General features: G+C 40.3%; 1 protein-coding gene across 1 annotated transcript; it reads left to right on the top strand.

The window, feature by feature from the left end:
- The first annotated feature begins 816 nt into the window (after positions 1-816).
- Positions 817-18,012, top strand: POMP (proteasome maturation protein). Its single transcript, XM_040448116.1, has 6 exons — positions 817-940; positions 3,752-3,849; positions 6,241-6,301; positions 9,379-9,480; positions 13,455-13,548; positions 17,181-18,012. The coding sequence occupies exons 1-6, from the start codon at positions 848-850 to the stop codon at positions 17,246-17,248; spliced, it is 516 nt and encodes a 171-aa protein (XP_040304050.1). The 5' UTR covers positions 817-847; the 3' UTR covers positions 17,249-18,012.
- Positions 18,013-21,095: the final 3,083 nt, after the last annotated feature.

The following is a 21,095-nucleotide window of genomic DNA, read 5'->3' on the forward strand; positions in this document are numbered from 1 at the left end:
TCCTACCTTTCAGTATCAGCCCAAGGATTCTTTAAGTTATCCCCATTATATGGTAACAGAGTAGGAGTCCATTTTATCGCGTTATATTTGGAAGGCAACACAGTATAATGCTTTGAAAACGGATGATTGGGTCCTTGGGCATATTTAAACTCTTTTGTCTTGCTTTCCTTGCCTATAAAGTTGAGATAACAATAGAGCCTACTTCATAAGATTATTGAAGAGATTAAAGGGGATAATTCAGGTAAAGGGCTTAGAATTCTATCGCGAGAAGAGCCCCAATATATGTTGGTAATTATCATCCGTACTTCGCTCCATGTCACCCGCCCCACCCCCAGCAGTTCCGCTGCTCCTCTTGCCTAGGAACCACATCAGCCCGATTCATTTCTATATTCTTAGCCTCCGCACAGGGTTCTGAACATAGCAGACCTTCGTTCTATGGTTTTAAAGAATGAACTGGCAAAGCCTCGTGTTCTACTTTTGCCTTTTTCTAGCTGAAACGCTGCAAATTATTCATTGCACCTGTGCCTCGTTTGCCCTCACGAAAAATGTAGTCTCCCCTTGGACGAGGTTTTGTATTCACTAAGGGGATGCATCTACCAAAGCACACTGCATACCTTAAAATACTGTACCAACGGTGGATGTTTATCATTAAGCGGAGGTCCGCGTCTTCCCTCCCCTCCGGCACATCTCGTCCCGACCCCACCCTCCCCCCAGCCCACACCCTTACTGCGCCCTTGGCCCCGGGTCCCTCGGGACTTCAGGCGTGGGAGCCCCGGCCCCGCGCGGCTCCCTCCCGGCGCCCCGCGCCCTCCTTCCTTCCTCGCCCGGACGGACGCACTTCCGGCGGATGTGGGGGGGCAACCCCGGAAACGGAAGTGAGCAGTGGGGCCGGCTGACGGTAACGGGGCTGAGAGGCTGTTCACTGAGCAAGTTGAAGATGGTGAGTGAGCCCCCGGGCGACCTGAGTTCCCGGCGGGTTCGGGACCCTGGCCCGGCAGGAACAGGCCGCCTCCTCCTGGCTCGTCCCGGGGTGGCGGCGGCGGCGGGAGGATGAGGCCGGCCTCGGGCGCCATGATCTGTCGAGTCACGGGGTTGGGGGTTTCGTGGCTGTCGTCCGGGCTGGGCTCGGCGCGGGTCCCGCGAGTAGCGCTTCGGTTTCATCCCCTTCGCTTGGTTCTCTTCTCTCGGTCTGCGCCCCCTCGTCCCCAAGTCCCCAGTACCCCCCGGCTCCTTCCTCGTGGTTGGCGCCGAGCTGGCACATCCGAGAGTGCAGCCTGTGATGCGGCGCTGCAGACTACCCTGCCCCAGAGGGGCGAACCTTGGGGGCCCAGAGCCCTCGAACTCCTCGCCCACCCCCGACCTCGGAACTGCTTTGCGAACAGACCCACAGCTGAAAGTCTCCTTTTCATCTCTTACCTTTACAGACATTTCTGGGAGCTTGTAGTGTGCCAGACGTTGGAGGGGTAAAAATCAAGGCAGTTGTTACTCCCCGTGTGTCTGTATCTTTAGTGCATCCCCTCCCCCCCTCCACTCCCTTTCTCTCCTTGTAACGTAAAAGTAGTGATGCTTGGGAAAGACTCCTGAACCGCCCTGGCCCCTGATTCTGATACTAGGCCATCTAAATCTAGAAAGCTTGTGTTGGTAATATTGCTGATTATTATGAAGATGTTGTATAAACTCTCTGAGGTGTAACTAGTGATACTTTTCATAGATTTGGTTTTCTCTGCTGCTTTAAATTTTTTTTTTCAACGTTTATTTATTTTTTGGGACAGAGAGAGACAGAGCATGAACGGGGGAGGGGCAGAGAGAGAGGGAGACACAGAATCGGAAACAGGCTCCAGGCTCCGAGCCATCAGCCCAGAGCCTGACGCGGGGCTCGAACTCACGGACCGCGAGATCGTGACCTGGCTGAAGTCGGACGCTTAACCGACTGCGCCACCCAGGCGCCCCTCTGCTGCTTTAGTAGAAACATCGGGTGCCTATCCTGATGTTGTACAGAAGGAAATTGGGGGAAATGATAAAGTAGAACCCAGAGATCAGAATTCTCCTTTTCTTTGTGCATAGAAGAAACTTTCCTTCTGTTACTTTACAATAAAGCAATCTGGGAGGAAGAGAGTGTTCCTTTCCTGGTGGGAAAGTACCAGGAGATACATTTGGTAAGGTAGAATCATACCACTCTGGTCCTGGCAAGAGTTCAGGTGCCTGGGAGGATAAGTAAATGGGGCCAGAGACATTGTATGCCTTGATCATAGTCACGTAGGAGGTTAGAGACAGGCCACACTACATAGATTCCAGATTCTGTTTCCTGATCAACCTTGACTTCTGTGTTGGGGAACCTGTTGTGTAGGTTCTTGAGTTCCAGGATAAGGATATTGGGCTTTGTTTTTCAGACTGGACATTGGTGAATCGGTGAAAGGTGGTGTTTTTTTTTGTTTTTTTTTTTTAACAGGTTGGTGGGGAAGATTATATGTTTTAGGAAAACCTTGAGATGCAGAATTGGAAAGTGGAAGAGTCTAGAGACAGCAGTACCCAGCAGAGTGCTGTTAAGGTTACCCAGGTGTGAGGTCTTGAAGTAGGGCGGTAGATTGAAGAAACCCTGGACAGGATAAAGTACCTGACCAAATAAAATACACGGGTAAATCCAACAGTCAACATAAAACACTGGTTTCTCAGAGTAGTTTCTCCTAGAGTAGTGTAAGGCTGCTCACCAAACTACCTGTAGCTGTTGTACATTTTTCTGCAGAATTACAGGGTTGTTGTATGTGAGCAACACGTGATTAAAAGTTAGCTCTTGTGTGTTCCCTGTTGTAACATTTATTGCATTTTATTTGCTTGTTTGATTTATCTTCATTAGACTCAACCCTGGGGAAGGTGTCCATTCAGCATCTACCAGAATACCTGACACATAATGGGTGTTTAATAAATCACCTGCTGATTATTAAATGGTTTTTATATTTAAATATAATTATTGAATTTTTTTTGATTAAATGTCTTATAGCGTAGATGTGGAGGGTGATAATACGGTAGTACCCAATGTACTGTGAGTCTTTGGTTTTGTTTACATTATGCTGATTAGGTTTAGTTTTCATAGGGTGTACCCTCTTTCAGAAACCAAATACTTTCTGAACGTCCCTTTTTTTCTTAGCTTCTGTGACTTCATTCTTCTAGCCATTCTATTCATTCTTAACCCCATTTCCTTGTGCTTTTTTAAGGAATAGTGGTTTCCAGGATTCTGCCCTCGACTTTTTTTCATTCTGTGCTAATCATTTCAACCTAGGGGAAGAATCTTTCTGATGAAAGTAATTCTGATCATGCCAGAACCTTCAGAGGCTCTCTCAATTTCAGAATAAAACCTGAATTTCTTCTCATGTTCGAGCCTTTTTCCATTTTGCCAGTCTGCCTTTACCTCTGCCTCACTGAGACATGGAGTTATCTCAGACTACTTGTAGCGTATTCATTTATGTCTCTTTCTTTTACCTGTGTTCTTTTTTCCTAGAATGCCTTTCAATATGACAGTATTCAGAGATCAACTCAGGGATCCTACCTACTCCCAAGTTTGATATTATTTAGTGTACCATGTATGATCACCCTACCATAATGCTAAGTCTCATCACAATTGTCTAGACTATGGGCTCTTTGAGGGCAGAGACTTTATTTTTTTGTCTAATGCTTAAACAGTTTTTTACATAGATGTTCAGTGTAAGTTTTAAAAAGTTTTTTGTATTTAATGGTGTTTTTGGTTGTGTCGTAGAATGCCAGAGGACTTGGATCTCAGCTAAAGGACAGTATTCCAGTTACTGAACTTTCAGCAAGTGGACCTTTTGAAAGTCATGATCTTCTTCGAAAAGGGTATATGGGCGGGGGGGAGGGGCGGAATTGTGACTTTGACTTTGTTGTAATAAAATGTTTCTGTGAATTCTTTTTCACAGTATTCTTTAAATATTTTGATAGGCCATAAATATATATTTAATTGGGGACATAGCAAGTAATATACCTTAGACTGGGTGAGTGTGGGCGTGGATGTTTTTTGTTTTTGTTTTTCTTTAATTTTTATTTAATTTACTTCTTTAATGTATATCCAAGTTAGCTAGCATATAGTGCAACAGTGATTTCAGGAGTAGATTCCTTAATGCCCCTTCCCATTTAGCCCATCCCCCCTCCCACAACCTCTCCAGTAACCCTCTGTTTGTTCTCCATATTTAAGAGTCTCTTGGGGCGCCTGGGTGGCTCAGTCGGCTAAGCGTCCGACTTCAGCTCAGGTCACGATCTCGCATGAGTTCGAGCCCTGCGTCGGGCCCTGTGCTGACAGCTCAGAGCCTGGGGCCTGTTTCAGATTCTGTGTCTCCCTCTCTCTCTGACCCTGCCCCGTTCATGCTCTGTCTCTCTCTGTCTCAAAAATAAATAAGCGTTAAAAAAAAAAAAAGAGTCTCTTATGTTTTGTCCCCCTCCCTGTTTTTATATTATTTTTGCTTCCCTTCCCTTGTGTTCATCTGTTTTGTATCTTAGAGTCCTCATATAAGTGCAGTCCTGTGATATTTGTCTCTCTCTGACTGACTTCGCTTACTGTAATACCCTCTAGTTCCATCACGTGGTTGCAAATGGCCAGATTTCATTCTTTTTGATTGCCGAGTAATACTCCAGTGTGTGTGTGAGTATTGTGTGTTTGTGTACCACATCTTCTTTATCCATTCAGTGGATGTTTTCTGTAATGAAGAAATGTTTTAACGGTAGTGGGTTCCCAGATTAGGGCCTCCTTCTAGGAGCTGTCACCCAGGAGCATGATTTGCTAGGATTCTCCTTTTTGCTACTGCTGACTTGGAAAGCCATTGTGTCCTTATCTTATTTCCTACTGGAGTAATTCTCTGGGAGACACTAGAACACAGCAGATACAGAATTAACTCCGGACTAGGCCGCCTGGGTTTTGATCCGCTCTTTACTAGATGTATGACTTTGAGCAGGTTACTTAATTGCTCTATTTCTCAGAGTCTTTGTATGTGAAATAGGGCTGTTAATAGTATAAACCTTATTTTGAGGAATAAATGAGTTAGTACATGAAAAATAGAACAGTCCCTGACATTAGTAAGTTCTTAGTAAGTGTCAGCCGTTGTTATTTTTCTTCTCTACCCTCAGTGCACAGTTGTACCCTTGATTTCTTCCAGGTTTCTATATGTTTAGGTCTCGATTTCTAGTACTTCTTGGCAGGTTGCCTTTCTGCTTAATCCAATAAGAGTAGCATCTGAATTTTGAATTCTATATGTAACTTTAAGATATTTAGGTCCTGCTATAATAGAATGTTGTTCTAATACTGGTGTCTGGGGACAGATATGATGCCTTGTTATTATTGTCTTTCCATTTTATAGTGAAAGATGCAGTTTATAGTCTTTGGAATTAGAGAATATAATTTGATTTATGGCATAGTGTAATCAAGTTCACGAGTTAGTCAGTGACCAAGTTCTGATGATTTGTTATTTATTTATTTTCACATTAAATGCTCCTTTTTCTTCCTGGTTAGACTATAAGATTGCTGTGAACAGAACCATTTTCAAATTCCACTTGTAGGATACTTCTGTACAAAGACAGTATTCAGTAAATGGTTGTTGCAGGATTTCTGTGGTTTCTTTCAGCTTTCAAATCCTGTTTTGGCAATAAGAATAGTTATCTTTATATATCTAGGGTGATAAAGACCAGTGGTCTGGTTCTAGCAGCGTGTGACCTTACATACTAGGTGTTCAGTAAATGTGAAACACATTGTTCAACATGTGTTTATTAAAGATACGTTAAATATTGAATATGTATTAGACCTAAACAGAAGGGGTGTAGATATTTTGTATAGTAAAGGAAGCACGTCATCAAATAATAGTAGTTTTAAACATACTTTATTAAATTTCTTCTAGATAATAGGACATCGTTTAAACACTGTTTTTTGAAGGGCTCTCCCTAGTTAATTGACTACTAGTATCTATAATTGGTACATTTTAAAACAGTTATATAGTAGATTTGACTTTTTTTCTCTTAATGTTATATAACTCGTTATAATTCATTATGTTACAATTCATAGTTATATGAATTTTAACACATGTATCAGTTTCTGTAACCACTGTCACAGTCAGGATGCAGAGTGTCATCGTCCCCCAAAAGTCCCTTGTGGCATTCTGTTATAGATAAACGCATTGATAGATGTGATTTTGAGCTTTAGGGATTGAGTGATTTATCATCTACCTTTTAAATGTTTATTTTCAGCCTTCCTTGTGTGAAAAATGAACTTTTGCCTAGTCATCCTCTTGAATTATCAGAAAAAAATGTAAGTATGTTACTTGTATTTTTACTTTTCTTCTCTAGTAGAAGAATAGTTTTAGTAATACTTATGTGGTTTCATTTATTAAGACATTTTTGATTTTGAGCATTTGACCATGAAGAATATGAGGACTTATTTTCAGTATCCTGGTAGAGTAGGCTTCAAATTATCATTATACTGCTTCACTAAAGCTCTACACATTCCTTCTTTTGTCTTTTTTATGGATGTTTCTTTTTTTTTCTTTTTTAAATTTTAACTAGGCTCCACGCCCAGCATGGGGCTTGAACTCATGACCCTCAGATTAAGAGTCGCATGCTTGGGGCGCCTGGGTGGCGCAGTCGGTTGAGCGTCCGACTTCAGCCAGGTCACGATCTCGCGGTCCGTGAGTTCGAGCCCCGCGTCGGGCTCTGGGCTGATGGCTCAGAGCCTGGAGCCTGTTTCCGATTCTGTGTCTCCCTCTCTCTCTGCCCCTCCCCAGTCATGCTCTGTCTCTCTCTGTCCCAAAAATAAATAAACGTTGAAAAAAAAAATTAAAATAAAAAAAAAAAAAAAAGAGTCGCATGCTCTACCAGCCGAGCCAGGTGCCCCTTTATGGACATTTCTGAAAGCCAATCCACCATTCCTCTCATAATATTTCCCCATTTGATGATCCTGTTTTCTTTCATATTGTTGCTCTGCCATTTTTGCTATTGATCTCCAAATCCTTATCTCTAGCCTTGACCTCTTTCTCAAGCCCTGCACCTCCAAGGTACTGAGGGACATATCCTCTTATGTGGTATAGTAGGTACACAGAGGAATATGACATAATCCCCATCCTGGAGGGGCTGAAAATTTAACGGGAGGACAGGCAGTGGAGAGGGGCTATATAAAATGCTATAGAGGACGAAGACGGAGCAACCACTTGTGCATATGGCTAGTGGAAGGCTTTAGAGAGCAGACATTTGAATAGTTTTAGATCAGTCACTCCAAAGGGAGTATAGCCTGGATGGATGTTGTAAGGCAGCTTACAGGGTTTCTAAATACACGTTCAGAGCAAGAATAAAGAGGGGTCTTATTACTTCAGGAAGATGGTGCAATGTTGTTATTAATAAGATGGGGCTCACTCAAATCAAGGGAGGAGACAGTCTCACTTTCCCAAGTATTATTTGGAATATTGGTTCACTTCTGGGCAATACATGTTAAGAGAAACTTGGACAACTCTGAGTGAGACTGGCCCAGATGAAGAGTTAAAAAATCATATAGTTGTTTTGAGACTCAGCTTCTATGTGCTACCTCTGTGTAGTCTCCTTAATCACTTAACCAGGTAGTGGGAATCTCTTGAAATTGTCTGGCACTTTCTGTTATAAATCCTTCAGCACAGGTTGTGTAATTGAACTATCCAGGTTTGAATTCTTGGTACCATACTTAGCAGCTAAGTGAACTTGGCAAGTTTCTTAATTTCTCTTTAAGTCTTAGTTTCTTCATCTGTATAATGGAGTTAGTAATAGCCATGACTTGGCACATGCTGACTTAAAGTAGCTCTCCATGATTGGGAGCTATAGTAACGATAGGGAAGATGGCCATCGTTATTCATACCAGTGGTTGTCAACTAGGAATGATTTTGCCTCCTCCAGGGGACATTTGAAAAGGTCTAATTGTCACAAGGGTTGGGGAAGAAGGATCTTTGGTAGTGGCATCAGTTGGACGGAGGCCAGGGATGCTGCTAAACATCTTACAGTGTACAGGACTGTCCCCGTGCACCACGACAGATAATTACGTAGCCCAAGATGTCAGTAGCGCCAGGGGTTGAGAAGTCCTGATCTGTATGTAATGTTTTCCCAGTTCGATCATACAACCTTCTCCGTGGTAGACTGGTTGTCGTACATTGCCACAGAGCCTAATTCTAATTTTGCATGTGGTTGTTAGTGATTAAGTATATGTTGACTGATAATTGCAGTTTGACAGCATATTATAAGGTGGATACATTCATCAAAGTTTGTAAAATTGAATCTTTTACATAAAACTGTATTTACTTAATTCAGTATTTAAAGGAAACCCTTCAGTGAGAACTTCAGATTATATACCCCTAATGAAATATTGCATATTTTCTCTAAGGACCATCTGTTAAAATTTTGCATTCCAGCTACAGTAGTTAAAAACCATATTGCTTAATATCCTTTAGACTTCACGTATATGGCCCCAGGTTGTGTCTCAGTGGGCACTAATCTCTCAGTAGGTATTTGATTAAAATTTCTTACCCTGCCCCTGCCATGACTTAAAATCTTACCAAGAGAATGTAGTATAATAAAAAATGATCACACAGGTCCCTTTACCTTACTATAGTTAACTTACACAGACCTTTGTAGCAGTCTGTCTGCAAATCATATCCGCTACCCCTAAGAGCCATTTTAGGAAACTGTATGATTAGAATCCATGAATGGAGTTGATTCATTTTGCCTGAAGTACATTAAATTGTCAAAGTTTTTTACAAGTAATATCAATGTTTAGTAAAAATATGATTCCAGAAAAAAAAAATTCCTTATTAGCACCCAATGCAAACTGGACAGACTTTAGAGTTTCGGATCCCTACCCCCCAGGAATCTACTACTCCAAAGAGTGGAGTTTAAACATTATAGCCTAGTTAACAGGGTGGTATAATGGGTGTGATTATTTCTTCTGTGAAATCCTTTGAATTGTATATTTTCATACTGAGAAATTCACCATTTTTGTCACTTGTATGTAACTATTTCTGGATCTCAGGTTATTTATACCTTTCTGTGTTTTACCAGTTTTGCGGGAATTCTAATCAAAAGCACTGAAACGTTTTGTAAATGTATTTTTGCAATGTGAAAAACATTCTTTATCTAAAGTTTTGTAAATCCAAGTTTTAGGGGTAATTTTACGTTAGTGAAGTACCCTATACCTGCATGCTGGATAAAACAGACGTACGTACTCTAAACTTTATTAACAAAAGTGTTTTGTTTTTATTTCAGTTATGGATAGTAAAATGCTTTGTCTAAGTGTTGTGTTATACATGTATCAATGAAGTTTTGAAAGCAGAGTGTTGAGTGTAACCTTTCAACTTCCGTTGTTGTCCTGTGTAGTTCCAGCTCAACCAAGATAAAATGAATTTTTCCACACTGAGAAACATCCAGGGTCTGTTTGCTCCACTCAAATTACAAATGGAATTCAAGGCAGTGCAGCAGGTGAGTTTGTGCATGTCAGCTATGATACATTCCACCTGTGTGTTGCTATGGACTGGAAGGACTCTTCCCTAGTCATAGCCCTATAAACCTTACCTTCTCTTCTCTACAGCCTATTCTACTTTGTCCCCTTTTAGGATAGGACCCCGAGTCCTACTTTATACAGAAAAAAAAGAAGACATTAAGCGGAAGACTTCAAATTAAGAGCTCAGTGCCAAAACTTACCTGCATCTGCTTTCATGTTTTTCTTTTTGGAGGGTTACATTGAATTTGAAATGCCTCTAGAAATATCCATGTGGTGGTGTGTAGCAGGCAGTTTGCATATAGCTGGGTACGTACGCCTGTTGCTAAAGAATAAGATCTTCAGAAATGTCCTTCCAGGTGTAAGAACTGTCTCGACCTGTGTTCTAGGTTCTGCCCTCTCACACCACGTCAGAGAATTCTGTTTTCGTGGATCCTTTCTGTAGCTGATGTCTTCATCCTCTCCGTCTACTTGCTCAGACTCCTCAGCAGTGTTTATGTGCATCCCAACCTTTTCTGTCTTTTAAAACAACCCAAATGTTGTATCAGTCCCTTTATAGCAACTTCTCGCTCACTAAATGTACTTTTGCCAGGTTAGTGTCGTAGACTTGCCTGTTTGCTGCGTATGTGCCTTTGCCTCCTGTCCACCCAACCCAGTGTTTCCTGGCTTCCATCACCAGTGAAAGTGCTCCTGAACAGTGTGGACGTCTGGTCTCCCTGTGGTGTGTAATACCAATGACTCCTTCCTTCTTCCCCTGGCTTTTAGGACACCACACTTTTCCTGATACTCCTTCCTGTCTGAAATCGCCTTCTCGGGTATTTCTGCGTAGGTTCCTTTTGCTTTTTTCTTCTGCGTCTTGCAATACCAGGTTTGTTAGTTCCCGTCTCCAGTCCTCTTCTCATCCTATTATTTCCTACCTATTCCTGTGACTTTAGGTATCATGTATATGTTGATGACTCCCAAGTTTTAATTCTCATGAGCTGTAAACCTGTAGGCTTCTCCAGTTGTAAGTCCCACGGGCACTTCACATTTCACATGTGTGAGTACAGAAGAACTCCTTATGCCGCACATACTGTGTGTCACGTGTGACTAGGTTGCTACCTAAGGCAGAGATTGCAGCATTAGCCTTGGTTGTCTCAAGCGGCACCTGTCCCCACCCACCACCCTGCCTCCCACCGTCCAGTCAATTACACGTTGACACCATCGCTTCTGCATTGGTTTTGATCCCCTACTGTGCTTCGTCTGGATCAGTGCGACACCCACCCCTGCTGCCCTCCAGTCCATTGTACATGCTGTAGCCACGTAATTTTTGTAAAATACAGAGTTGATCGTGGCACTCCCCTCACTTTGCCCTCAGAATAATTCTCTGACCCTGTAATGTGGCTGTGCTCCTGAACTGGCCTCTCCTTGTTCTCCAGTGTACTTCGTAGCCTCCTGAAACTACTTTCAGCGTCCTAGCTTTTTTTCTGGCCTTTTGGCTTTTGCACGTGTTCTTCCTACTACTGTGTCTTTTTCAACAAATTCTATTAATGCCAGCAACTGTGTTGGCTGAGTCGTCCTGGAAGCTGTTTTAGAACTTTTTTCCAAGGATCAAGCTCCGAAAGAGCATGTGTGGCTCTAACAGTAACCTGGATGTGAATCTTGGCTCCACTGCCTACCAGTCTTAAGAACTTAAACAAGTTAGAGACCTTTCTGAGCCCCAGATCTTGTGTTTGTTTTTAATGTGAAATGGAGTTAACAGGAACAACACTGTCGGGTTATTAGGGTAACTCTGAAGATTAAATACAACATATGTTTGGCACAGAATTGTTCGTTTCCCTTTTATTTTCCTGCTACTCAGATTCCAGTTACATATTGCTCATATTTTGGGCCTAAACTTTTAATTCCATTTAATCCAAAAATCCTCGTCCAGAATTCTGTCCCCCGCCCCGCCTTTTTCCCTTATCCTTGTGCTGTTGTGGTTCTCGCTTATTGGGAAATATAACAACTGCCTGCTCCTTCCTGCTTTTGGTGCTTTCTCAGGACTGTGTCTGATCAAACTGTACCTACCAGGCCCCTTACTCTCTGATTTAACTTAAAGCTCCATTTTTGTCTCTTCCTCTGTCTTCCCTACTTTCCTTTAAAAAACAAAAACAAACAAACAAAAAATACATACATACATACATACATTTGTCAACCTAGAGATTTTTTCATCCTAAATTCTATAAGCCATTAGTAATTAAAAATAGTTTTAGTCTGGTTATATTTTCTTGGGGGAGATAATCTTAATGCCCTGAGATTTCAAAGTCATGGTTACTTTAAAATACTGGTATCATATGGTCACGGACCATCACTCTTGGTATTCTTTTGTTAATATCCAAACTAATCTTACGACTAACAGAGAACACAGAACTTGAAAATTTGGTTTGCTTGTATAAAAGTTCATCGAATACCAAGTATGTGCCAACGACTATACCAAATACATACTTTACACCACACCGTTCCGCCAGTTTGAGAGGAAGGTGATAGTATCCTGTTTCCCAGATGAGGAAACCAAGAGTGAGACAGATCAGGTACTTCTACGAAGCCAGAGTAATGGTGAGTCCTAAAACAGTCTGGATCCAGATACCACTGGCTCTACAACCCGTGCTTTCTCTGCTACGCTTACAAACCAGGGTGCAGATCCTATGCTTGATACTTTACTTGAAGGGGCGCCTGGGTGGGTCAGTCGGTTAAGCATTCGACTCTTGATTTCAACTCAGGTCACGATTTCACGGTTTGTGAGTTCAAACCCTGTGTCAGGCTCTGTGCTGACAGCACGGAGCCTGCTTGGGATTCTCTGTCTCTCGCTCTCTCTCTGCCCTTCTCCTGCTCTCTCTCTGTCTCAAAATAAATAAACATTAAAAAAAAAAAAGGGGGCACCTGGGTGGCTCAGTTGGTTAAGCATCCGACTTTGGCTCAGGTCATGATCTCACGGTCCGTGAGTTCGAGCCCCGCGTCGGGCTCTGTGCTGACAGCTCAGAGCCTGGAGCCTGTTTCAGATTCTGTGTCTCCTTCTCTCTCTCTGCCCCTCCCCTGTTCACGCTCTGTCTCTCTCTGTCTCAAAAATAAATAAACGTTAAAAAAAATTAAAAAAAAAAGTTAAAAAAAATACGGTACTTGAAAAAAGTAGATACTGCTAGTTCAGAATGGTATCGTGGTTTTTTTTGTTTTGTTTTGTTTTAAAGTTCATTCATTTATTTTGAGAGCGAGAGTGGGAGAGGGAGGGAGGGAGAATCCAAGCAGGCTCTGCACTGCCAGCACGGAGCCCAATGTGGGGCTCGAACTCATGAACCATGAGATTGTGATCTGAGCCAAAATCAAGAGCCGGGGGCTTAGCCGACTCAGCCACCCCAGTGCCCGATGTTACTGTGTTTTTTAAAGGCCTCACAAGTGACTTTGACCTTCCTTTCTGGTTACCAGTACTGTTTTAAAGGGCCATAACTTACATTTTTACTATGAGCAATATGAAATATGAAACAACATACAGAGTGAAGTCATCAGTTTGCTAAGTAGAGTAGTATTCTTACTAAGCTGGGATTTCTTCAGGAATTTGATCATCCCACCTTTATTTGGAACTAGATTATGGCGTTAGGCTCTGGGATTTTTGCATGTCGTCATGTGTATGACAGAAGCAAAGCCCCAAAATATGTGCAAACCTGATGGAATTATTAAGTGTTAATAAAACTAATAGTGTTAATAACTCTAATTTTCAGGGTCTTTACATATTTTGAGTAAAGTTTTGAGGAATTTTAAAAAATTTGGTTTGGGTCTAAAATATGAACTGCTATTTGGTTTTTTCCCCCCACTGGTTAAACTGTTTATTTAGTTTTGTGAATTTTACAAATAAAGAATGAAGAGCAAGAAGTTAGATTATTTATTGTTTTTCCCCCCCTTTGGTTTTCTCTAATCTTGCCCTTTCATATTTTTCCTGAAGGCTCAGCGTCTTCCATTTCTTCCAAGCTCAAACCTTTCACTGGATATTTTGAGGGGTAATGATGAGACTATTGGATTTGAAGATATTCTTAATGGTAAGTGTCATTCAGCACCTTTTTATGGAGCCCTAATAATGTACAAGGCAATGGTAGCAAACAAAACCCACAGTGTCCTGTCCTCATCCATATGGCCCTTACAGCTCATTGGATTCACTTGTGTTTATTCATTGCAATCAGACAAAATTTAATGGTAATAACTGTTCTTGAACTGGTTTTTAAAGGTGAAAGTTCTTTGTGGAGTGTCAAGGTTATAGTTACTATGAATCAACTAATGATAGTCTTTTCATTTCATGTCCTGCAGACATAGACTAATGTGTGAGTCTAACATAGTATTGTTAGGGTAGCTTGAGCAATGATTGTTGTTTCAGTATTTAAAATATTTGTGGGACACGACTAGTTTTTAAAAGGACTAGAAAAAATAAGAAAATTTTTCCTTAAAAATTGCCTCCCACCCCCAAAGAATTTTTGTGCTACTGTAGGTGGTGAATAGGAAGAAGAATCTGTCATTTTTAACAAAATTCCTTGGATAATTGTAGCATGTATGAGATAAATGACTTTTAAGTAAGAACCATACATGCAGCATCCCCTATTTTTTTGCTCCTGAGGAAGATAAACAAATATAATTCTGTCTGGTGTTGTTTCTGCTCGTTTTGCCCCGGCGGTTCAGGAGAAACAGAAAAACCCAACAGGATTAAATTATACTAGTTTTGCTTGGCTGCTGAGATCCGGTGAGGAAATGCTGTGGACACAACAGAAGTCTAGTGAGCCTGCCCTTCGAGAATCTTTCCTGAGGGAACTGTTTGAATGCAGGAAAACCTGGAATCCCTAAGCTTTTTACATTGAACTTACACCTCATTTTAAGTTAGCAAGGTGATTGTTCATGTCTGCATCTTTCTATCTTGCATTTTAAATTAGTCATAAGAACACATTTACTTAAAAATCACCTCCTGTAAGTTTGTGTAAAGAAAGTGAGAGATGCTTGTTGAGCATGTACTCAGTTATATATTTACTATGTATCAGGCACTGAGCTAGGCTCTGAATATACAATGGTAAAAAAACAAACTGTGCTGGGGCGCCTGGGTGGCTCAGTCGGTTGAGCTTCCGACTTCGGCTCAGGTCATGATCTCGCGGTCCGTGAGTTCGAGCCCCGCGTCGGGCTCTGTGCTGACGGCTCAGAGCCTGGAGCCTGCTTCCGATCCTGTGTCTCCCTCTCTCTCTGCCCCTCCCCCGTTCATGCTCTGTCTCTCTCTGTCTCAAAAATAAATAAACATTAAAAAAAAATTAAAAAAAAACAAAAACAAACTGTGCTTTCTAAGGCAGGAGGTAAACGTTAAACAGTTAAACACAGACATATAATTGCAAATTGTGATAAATTCTAGGAATAAAAAGGGATAGGGGTAGAGTTTGTTGTTGAGTAGGAGAGAGAGGCACTTTTGGGAATATGACACATAACCTGATTCCTAGAAGATGTATGAATTAGTTGATAAAGTAGAGGTAGAAGCAGTGTGTTCAGGGTCTGTAACCTGAGAGAACAGCTGAAGAACTCTGATGTTGTCCTATCTAGAAGCTAACAGGTTAGCCTGCCATGGTTTCATGAATCCGGGCAGAAGACAAGATTCCTAGAGACAACAGTTTATTACTAAGAGCAGTAGTAGTAGCTGGAGTGTCAGCTTTCTGGTTGGTTCCCCGAGCCCCAGCTCCCACAGAGCAGCAAGAAGGTCAGGTGATGCTGCATATGTTACGTATTTTGTTACAGGTAGAGGAACCCCCAGGTAAGGGCATCTGAACCTTTTACAATAGGCAGTAAGGCTTCCTGTTCTGTGCTCCAGAGGAGACACGATCTTTGTCGTCTTCTTAGTCTGTTCACTGTAGTAACAACTTTGGACAGAGAGTCTAGAACAAAGGCAGGCTGTGTATCCAAGGCTTACAAGAAGCATGAGAGACGCATGGAGAATTGTCTCAACACACATAAGAGTGTGTTAAGAAGACCTATGTGACTGGAGGTTTTGAGTTCAGTGTTGGAGGTGATGAAGTTTTGCTTGCTCATCAGGGAGTACTTGGCCAAGAAAATTCTGCACGTTTTACGAGGAAGGGAAGGGAATATGAGGAGGGCAATAGTAAAGTCAAAACAAGACTTTTAATGCTGAAAGGGGATTTCTGTTTACTCTAGTTCCCTCACTTGATGGTGGTTAAACAGCCTGATGGAGAGGCTCAGTCCTCCCTCATGGTCTCACAGCAGACGTTGGAGTCACAGGCCATCGCCCTGCTTATGTGGCGTGCTGTTTTCTGGTGGAAGTGACTTATTTAATAAGCATGTACTTTATTAAACTCAAAGTTTAAAACGGTTTAAAAGAAAGTCGTCATTATACAAATTAACGTATTCTTTAACGATTTAAAACATGACAGCTGAAACTCAAGTCCTCCATGATTACCCCCAAACCCATTTCTCTTTTGTTCTTCATTTACTTGCTATTTATATTTAGTGTATTTCCTTCCAGACTTTTTCCTGTATGTCTTCGTACAAATATATATAACCAGAAATCTTTGGTCTTGCTTAGTGTTTTGTTTTTGTTTTTTTAACACAACAGGTATACTGGGTCTATCTTAACAGTATGCGTGATACCTCAGTGCATTTATTGATGGTTGCTTATCTTTTTTCACTTATTCACATGAAACAGTGCTGTAGGCAAACATCTTTGCCTATCCTTTGTACTCCTGTGCAGGCATTTTTTTTTAATAAGTTTAGATTTTGAATGCCTGTTACATACATAGCAGTTTACTCTGTTGTTAATAATTACAGCAGCGTCAGTTGTTGTTAAGGCTGCTTTATGGTGCGATGAGTGCAGAGAGTATATAGATGACTGAACTGATGTGACACAGTAATCTCTAGTCTCTTAGGAGATCCAGCGAGGAAACATCCAGAGCTGTAATCATTATTTTAATGTGGGTGGTTTATTTATTTTTACAAACTGATTTTACAGTCTAGTTCATTGGGGTTTTTTTATCCTGTTTGTGGAGTAGGGGACAGAAATGGAAAAAGGCTTTGTTATTTTGCAACTTACTGTTAGTATTAATTTTAAAAGCTCTTCTAGGTGTATTGTATGGTTAAAATAAGTCTTTTGTCTGACTCATCTCTAAAAATGAGTGAAGATTTTAAAATTTTTCTTGGTCTAGGATTCTGATTTATGTTTGTGTATGGAAGAGAGTACAAAACAATAGAAATAAAACGTTTTTGCAAACTAGATTAAGAGACTGATCAATTTCTTGATTAGAGATTGTTTCTGGGAAGCCTCTGGAAAACTTCGGAGCTTTGAAAAAGAAGAACGTTTTCAATCTGTTGTTGTTTTTGTTTGTCTGCTTAACAGTCAACTGTATTGAGGTATAATTGACATACAATAGAATGCTCTCATTTTAACTGTATATTCTGTGAATTTTAGCAAATGTGTACTGCTGTGTAAGTGTCCCCCCAGTCAAGATATAAAATGTTTATCACCCCAGAAAGTCTGCTTGCTCCTTTTGCAGTCAGTTTCTCACCTTTGGCCCCAGGCAACTGCTCGTCTGTCTTCTTTCATGTTAGTTTTGCCTGTTCTAGATTTTCATGTGAGTGGAATCATGGAATTTATCTTTTTTTGAGAATCTTTAATATGTTTGTTTTTGTTTGTTTTCAGACCCGTCACAAAGTGAACTAATGGGAGAGCCACACTTGATGGTGGAATATAAACTGGGTTTACTGTAATCTCTTGTGCTGTTCATGAAAATAGAGGGACTGCATCTTGTTTATAGTCCTTTTTTTACTATAATTTGATGTACACAACATTAAAAGTACTGACATCTGAGAATTCTTGCCTAAATAGTATCTGTGATCATTTGAAATTATTTGGGTCTTTGGTTTATTGCCATGTGACAATTGAAAGCACTAAAGGGAGATGCTTTTAAAACTCCCAATTTATATGAAAACAGTAGCCTTCTATATCTTTAAAAAATTGTTGCTAAGGAGTATTTTAAAACTGTCTACAGGTGTACAGTGCAACCTGTTGTTTGGGTATTATATAAATTTAGTTCTGAAACCATTATCAGCATTGGAGTCTGCAACCTTCATAGTAATGTCTTTCAGAATAAACATCTGTAATTGATTTTAGTGGCAACACTTCAAATTAAGTACAAAGCAAGGTATTTATATTTTACCTTGTTTCAGTGTAGCTCATTAATATTCAGAAGAATAATATTGGCTGTATTGATGCTATTTTAGAATTATAGCTATTCTTTGAGGTTGGAAAGTAGAAGTTCAGAGGTTTTGATTTCGGTCTTGTCTTTAACGTGAAAAATTAAATAAAGCAACCAGGATATGCTGATTAAACTGTTGTACCACATAGATTTATATATCACAAGATGCTTAAATTGAAAAATAATCAGAATATTCATGTACACACATACTATGTATCCATGAACAAATCCCATAATAATTTATTTAAAAATAAACCTTCGCTATGGTTGTTCTTTCTTATGAGATATTCTTTATGAACCTGGTATACAAAAATTAAAGAATTTTAGATTTAATTAGCAAATGGGTCATCTTTCACTAATAAGAAATATATTTTGATAATAAAAGTGCCAAATGAAGATGATTTTAAAAACTCATAATTTATATTGAAACAGTAGCCTTCTATGTCATAAAAAAAGTTATTACTGAATATTGTAAAACTGCTTATATTCAGTTTGCTCCCTGCAATCCCAAATCATTTGGTTCACCATGTCAGTAGTGTCAGGGATGACAAACCTTGAAATAAAGCAGATGACGCATTTTTAAAAATTGCTCTTGGGGTGCCTGGGTGGCTTAGTCAGTTGAGTGTCTGACTTCAGCTTAGGTCATAATCTCACGGTTCATGAGTTTGAGCCCCACATTGGGCTGGCTGCTGTCAACGCGGAACCCACTTTAGATCCTCTCTCCCCCTCTCACTCTGCCCCTCCCCTGCTTGCGTGCTCTTTCTCAAAAATAATAAATAAACATTAAAAAACAACAACAACAACAACAAAAAACCTCTAAAATTACTCCTGACTGTTGAGGTTAGGTTTAGAAACACCTTTGCTACCACAATATTTGCCAAACCATTTTACACTTAAATTATGAGAAAATACAGAAGTAATGAAGGTTCACTGAGTGTTTCTAGATATAGTCTTTCAACTAAGAAAATGGGAAATTTCTTCTTTACCATAGTTCTAAGAATAATACATACCCTTCCCGACCAGGAGAGGGTACTATGAAATTAATGAGCATAGTTTAAATGGAAAGCTGATGCTTTAAACAAATGGGAATACTTTCTGAAGGTCTTTTCACTTCCCCTCTCTCTCCTTGTCCTCTTTTACCTTCTTTGTAAAGAATACCAGTGATCCCGATTGCTGGATACACAAAAAATCACCTGGGGATCTTGTGAAGGAATTTTGGTACTGGGTCTGAATCTCAGAAATTCCAATAAGACCAGAATGGATCCTGGGAAGTGTACTTTTGAAAAGCTCTCCAGGGTTGAGAACATTTGGTTTGTATGCTTGCTTTCCTCTATGCTCACTTTTGCCTTTGTATTAGCAACAGTCATTGGCATTAATTAGTTAATTCTTCTGGCCTACCTCACTGCTGAAAAGCTTGCCATTTCTTTTTTTTTTTCAACGTTTATTTATTTTTGGGACAGACAGAGACAGAGCATGAACGGGGGAGGGGCAGAGAGAGAGGGAGACACAGAATCGGAAACAAGCTCCAGGCTCTGAGCCATCAGCCCAGAGCCCGACGCGGGGCTCGAACTCGCGGACCGCGAGATCGTGACCTGGCTGAAGTCGGACGCTTAACCGACTGCACCACCCAGGCGCCCCATCCATTTCTTAATTCCTGCAGTTTTACTATGTGCTTGGAGTTGAATTATTTGGGTTCCTGCATTAGAGTCCATTGCAGGGCTGTCTGAGTTACCTGTCTAGGTGTCCAACTCTAATTAGGCATTTTTTCTTTCAGAGGCTGTGACTTTATTGAAGAATTAGTTTAGTATTTTCCTGGTCTTTTTTTGTTTGTTTTTTTTTTTTTTGCTTGTGAACTATCTTTGGGTTCAAGGGGAACTTCATAGGTTGGTGGCTAATTGAAATTCATTTTATTCACATTAAAATGATAAAATTCACAATAAAAGATGGAAGCATGCCTAATGATGTACAATCTAATTCTTTCTTAAGCCTCTCAATATATATGAGGATAAAGGAATTTGTGGGTTTTATTGTCTGGAAGTGTTGGGGGTGGTTGTCAAAAAAATTAAGCACTATTTGGCATACACACCATGGGATGGCTCTTTCCTACCCTCTGTGCAAAATACAGCTGATAGGTGTACCATGTTTCCTTAATTGTGCCCTTTGCAGTGTTATCCCTCTTTCAGGAGTACACATAACCAGTGTATAACCCAGTGCTCTCCTGTGTTTCGTTACTCCTTCAAACGCAGACATGGAAGAATGTAAAAGGTGATCTGAACAAATAGATGATGAAGTTTTGAAAAACAGACTGTTGTGTATCATCTTCCACTGAAATTTACCATCGATTAAATTCTTTTTATCAAGCACCTAAAATCTATATATTAACTAAATTTTGACTTGCTATTTGAATAAAGCAAAACTAAGAGTGTTGTGACACTTTTTGGACCTGTTTAGCTCATGATTTCAAAACAAATTTAGATTCCTTCATGTACAATGAATGTTTAAGAATGTACATGTTTAGTTTGTTTTATTATAGATCCTTATGTTAAAGAAAATATACTGTTAGTTTTTGAGTCGAATTTCAACAGTTATTTTTTTCTGATTGAAAAAAGTAAAAGGGACTTTAATATATATATACACGTTATGTACATATATATATACACATATATATATACATGTATATAACATGTATATATATGTATGTGTGTATATATAATATATATAATGTTTTATATTAGAGAGAGAGCAAGAGAGCACGAGCAGGGGAGGGGCAGAGAGAGACAGAATCTGAAGCAGGCTCCAGGCTCCGAGCTGTCAGCACAGGGCCCGATGCGGGGCTTGAACTCAGGAACCATGAGATCATGGCCTGAGCCGAAGTCTGATGCTTCACCAACCGGCGCCCCTCTTTTAAAGATAATTCAAGTTTAAAAAACTTAGAGTTTGCTTTCAGATCTCGAGTTTATTTCTGGAGCCAGTAGACCTTCTTTGCCAGTCGTACTTTGTCATTTTGCTTTTCTTTAGCGTCTTGAACTAGTGGAGACAGGAAGAGTCTATGTTGTTCATCTGTGTGACAGAATAGAGGTCGCAGAGGGTATGGCTTTGGGTCAGTGAAGGACCAGGTGAAATTCTGCTTCAACTTCACCTAGGCTGTTTTACTTTTGGTGAGATGGATTGATTTTAACCCAAGACCTAGACCACTCTTTTTATTTGTTTGTTTTCTGTATTATATTTTATATAATTATATTGTATTATATTTTATAATCCCTTTCTGTCATCACTCTCTGATGCCCCAAACCTAACCATTCTAGTGAATACACAGACCTTTAATTTGAAAAGAAAATTCCATGGGGGGTTCAAGTACT

Source organism: Herpailurus yagouaroundi, unplaced genomic scaffold (genome assembly GCF_014898765.1).
Source record: "Herpailurus yagouaroundi ecotype Mexico unplaced genomic scaffold, PumYag 197, whole genome shotgun sequence".
NCBI classification, from domain to species: Eukaryota; Metazoa; Chordata; class Mammalia; order Carnivora; family Felidae; genus Herpailurus; species Herpailurus yagouaroundi.

Coding starts and splice junctions, on each gene's coding strand:
- POMP (XM_040448116.1), top strand. CDS start 848: ATGTGGGGGGGCAACCCCGGAAACGGAAGTGAGCAGTGGGGCCGGCTG. Junction 941..3,751: donor CACTGAGCAAGTTGAAGATG/GTGAGTGAGCCC, acceptor GTTGTGTCGTAG/AATGCCAGAGGACTTGGATC. Junction 6,302..9,378: donor TTGAATTATCAGAAAAAAAT/GTAAGTATGTTA, acceptor TGTCCTGTGTAG/TTCCAGCTCAACCAAGATAA.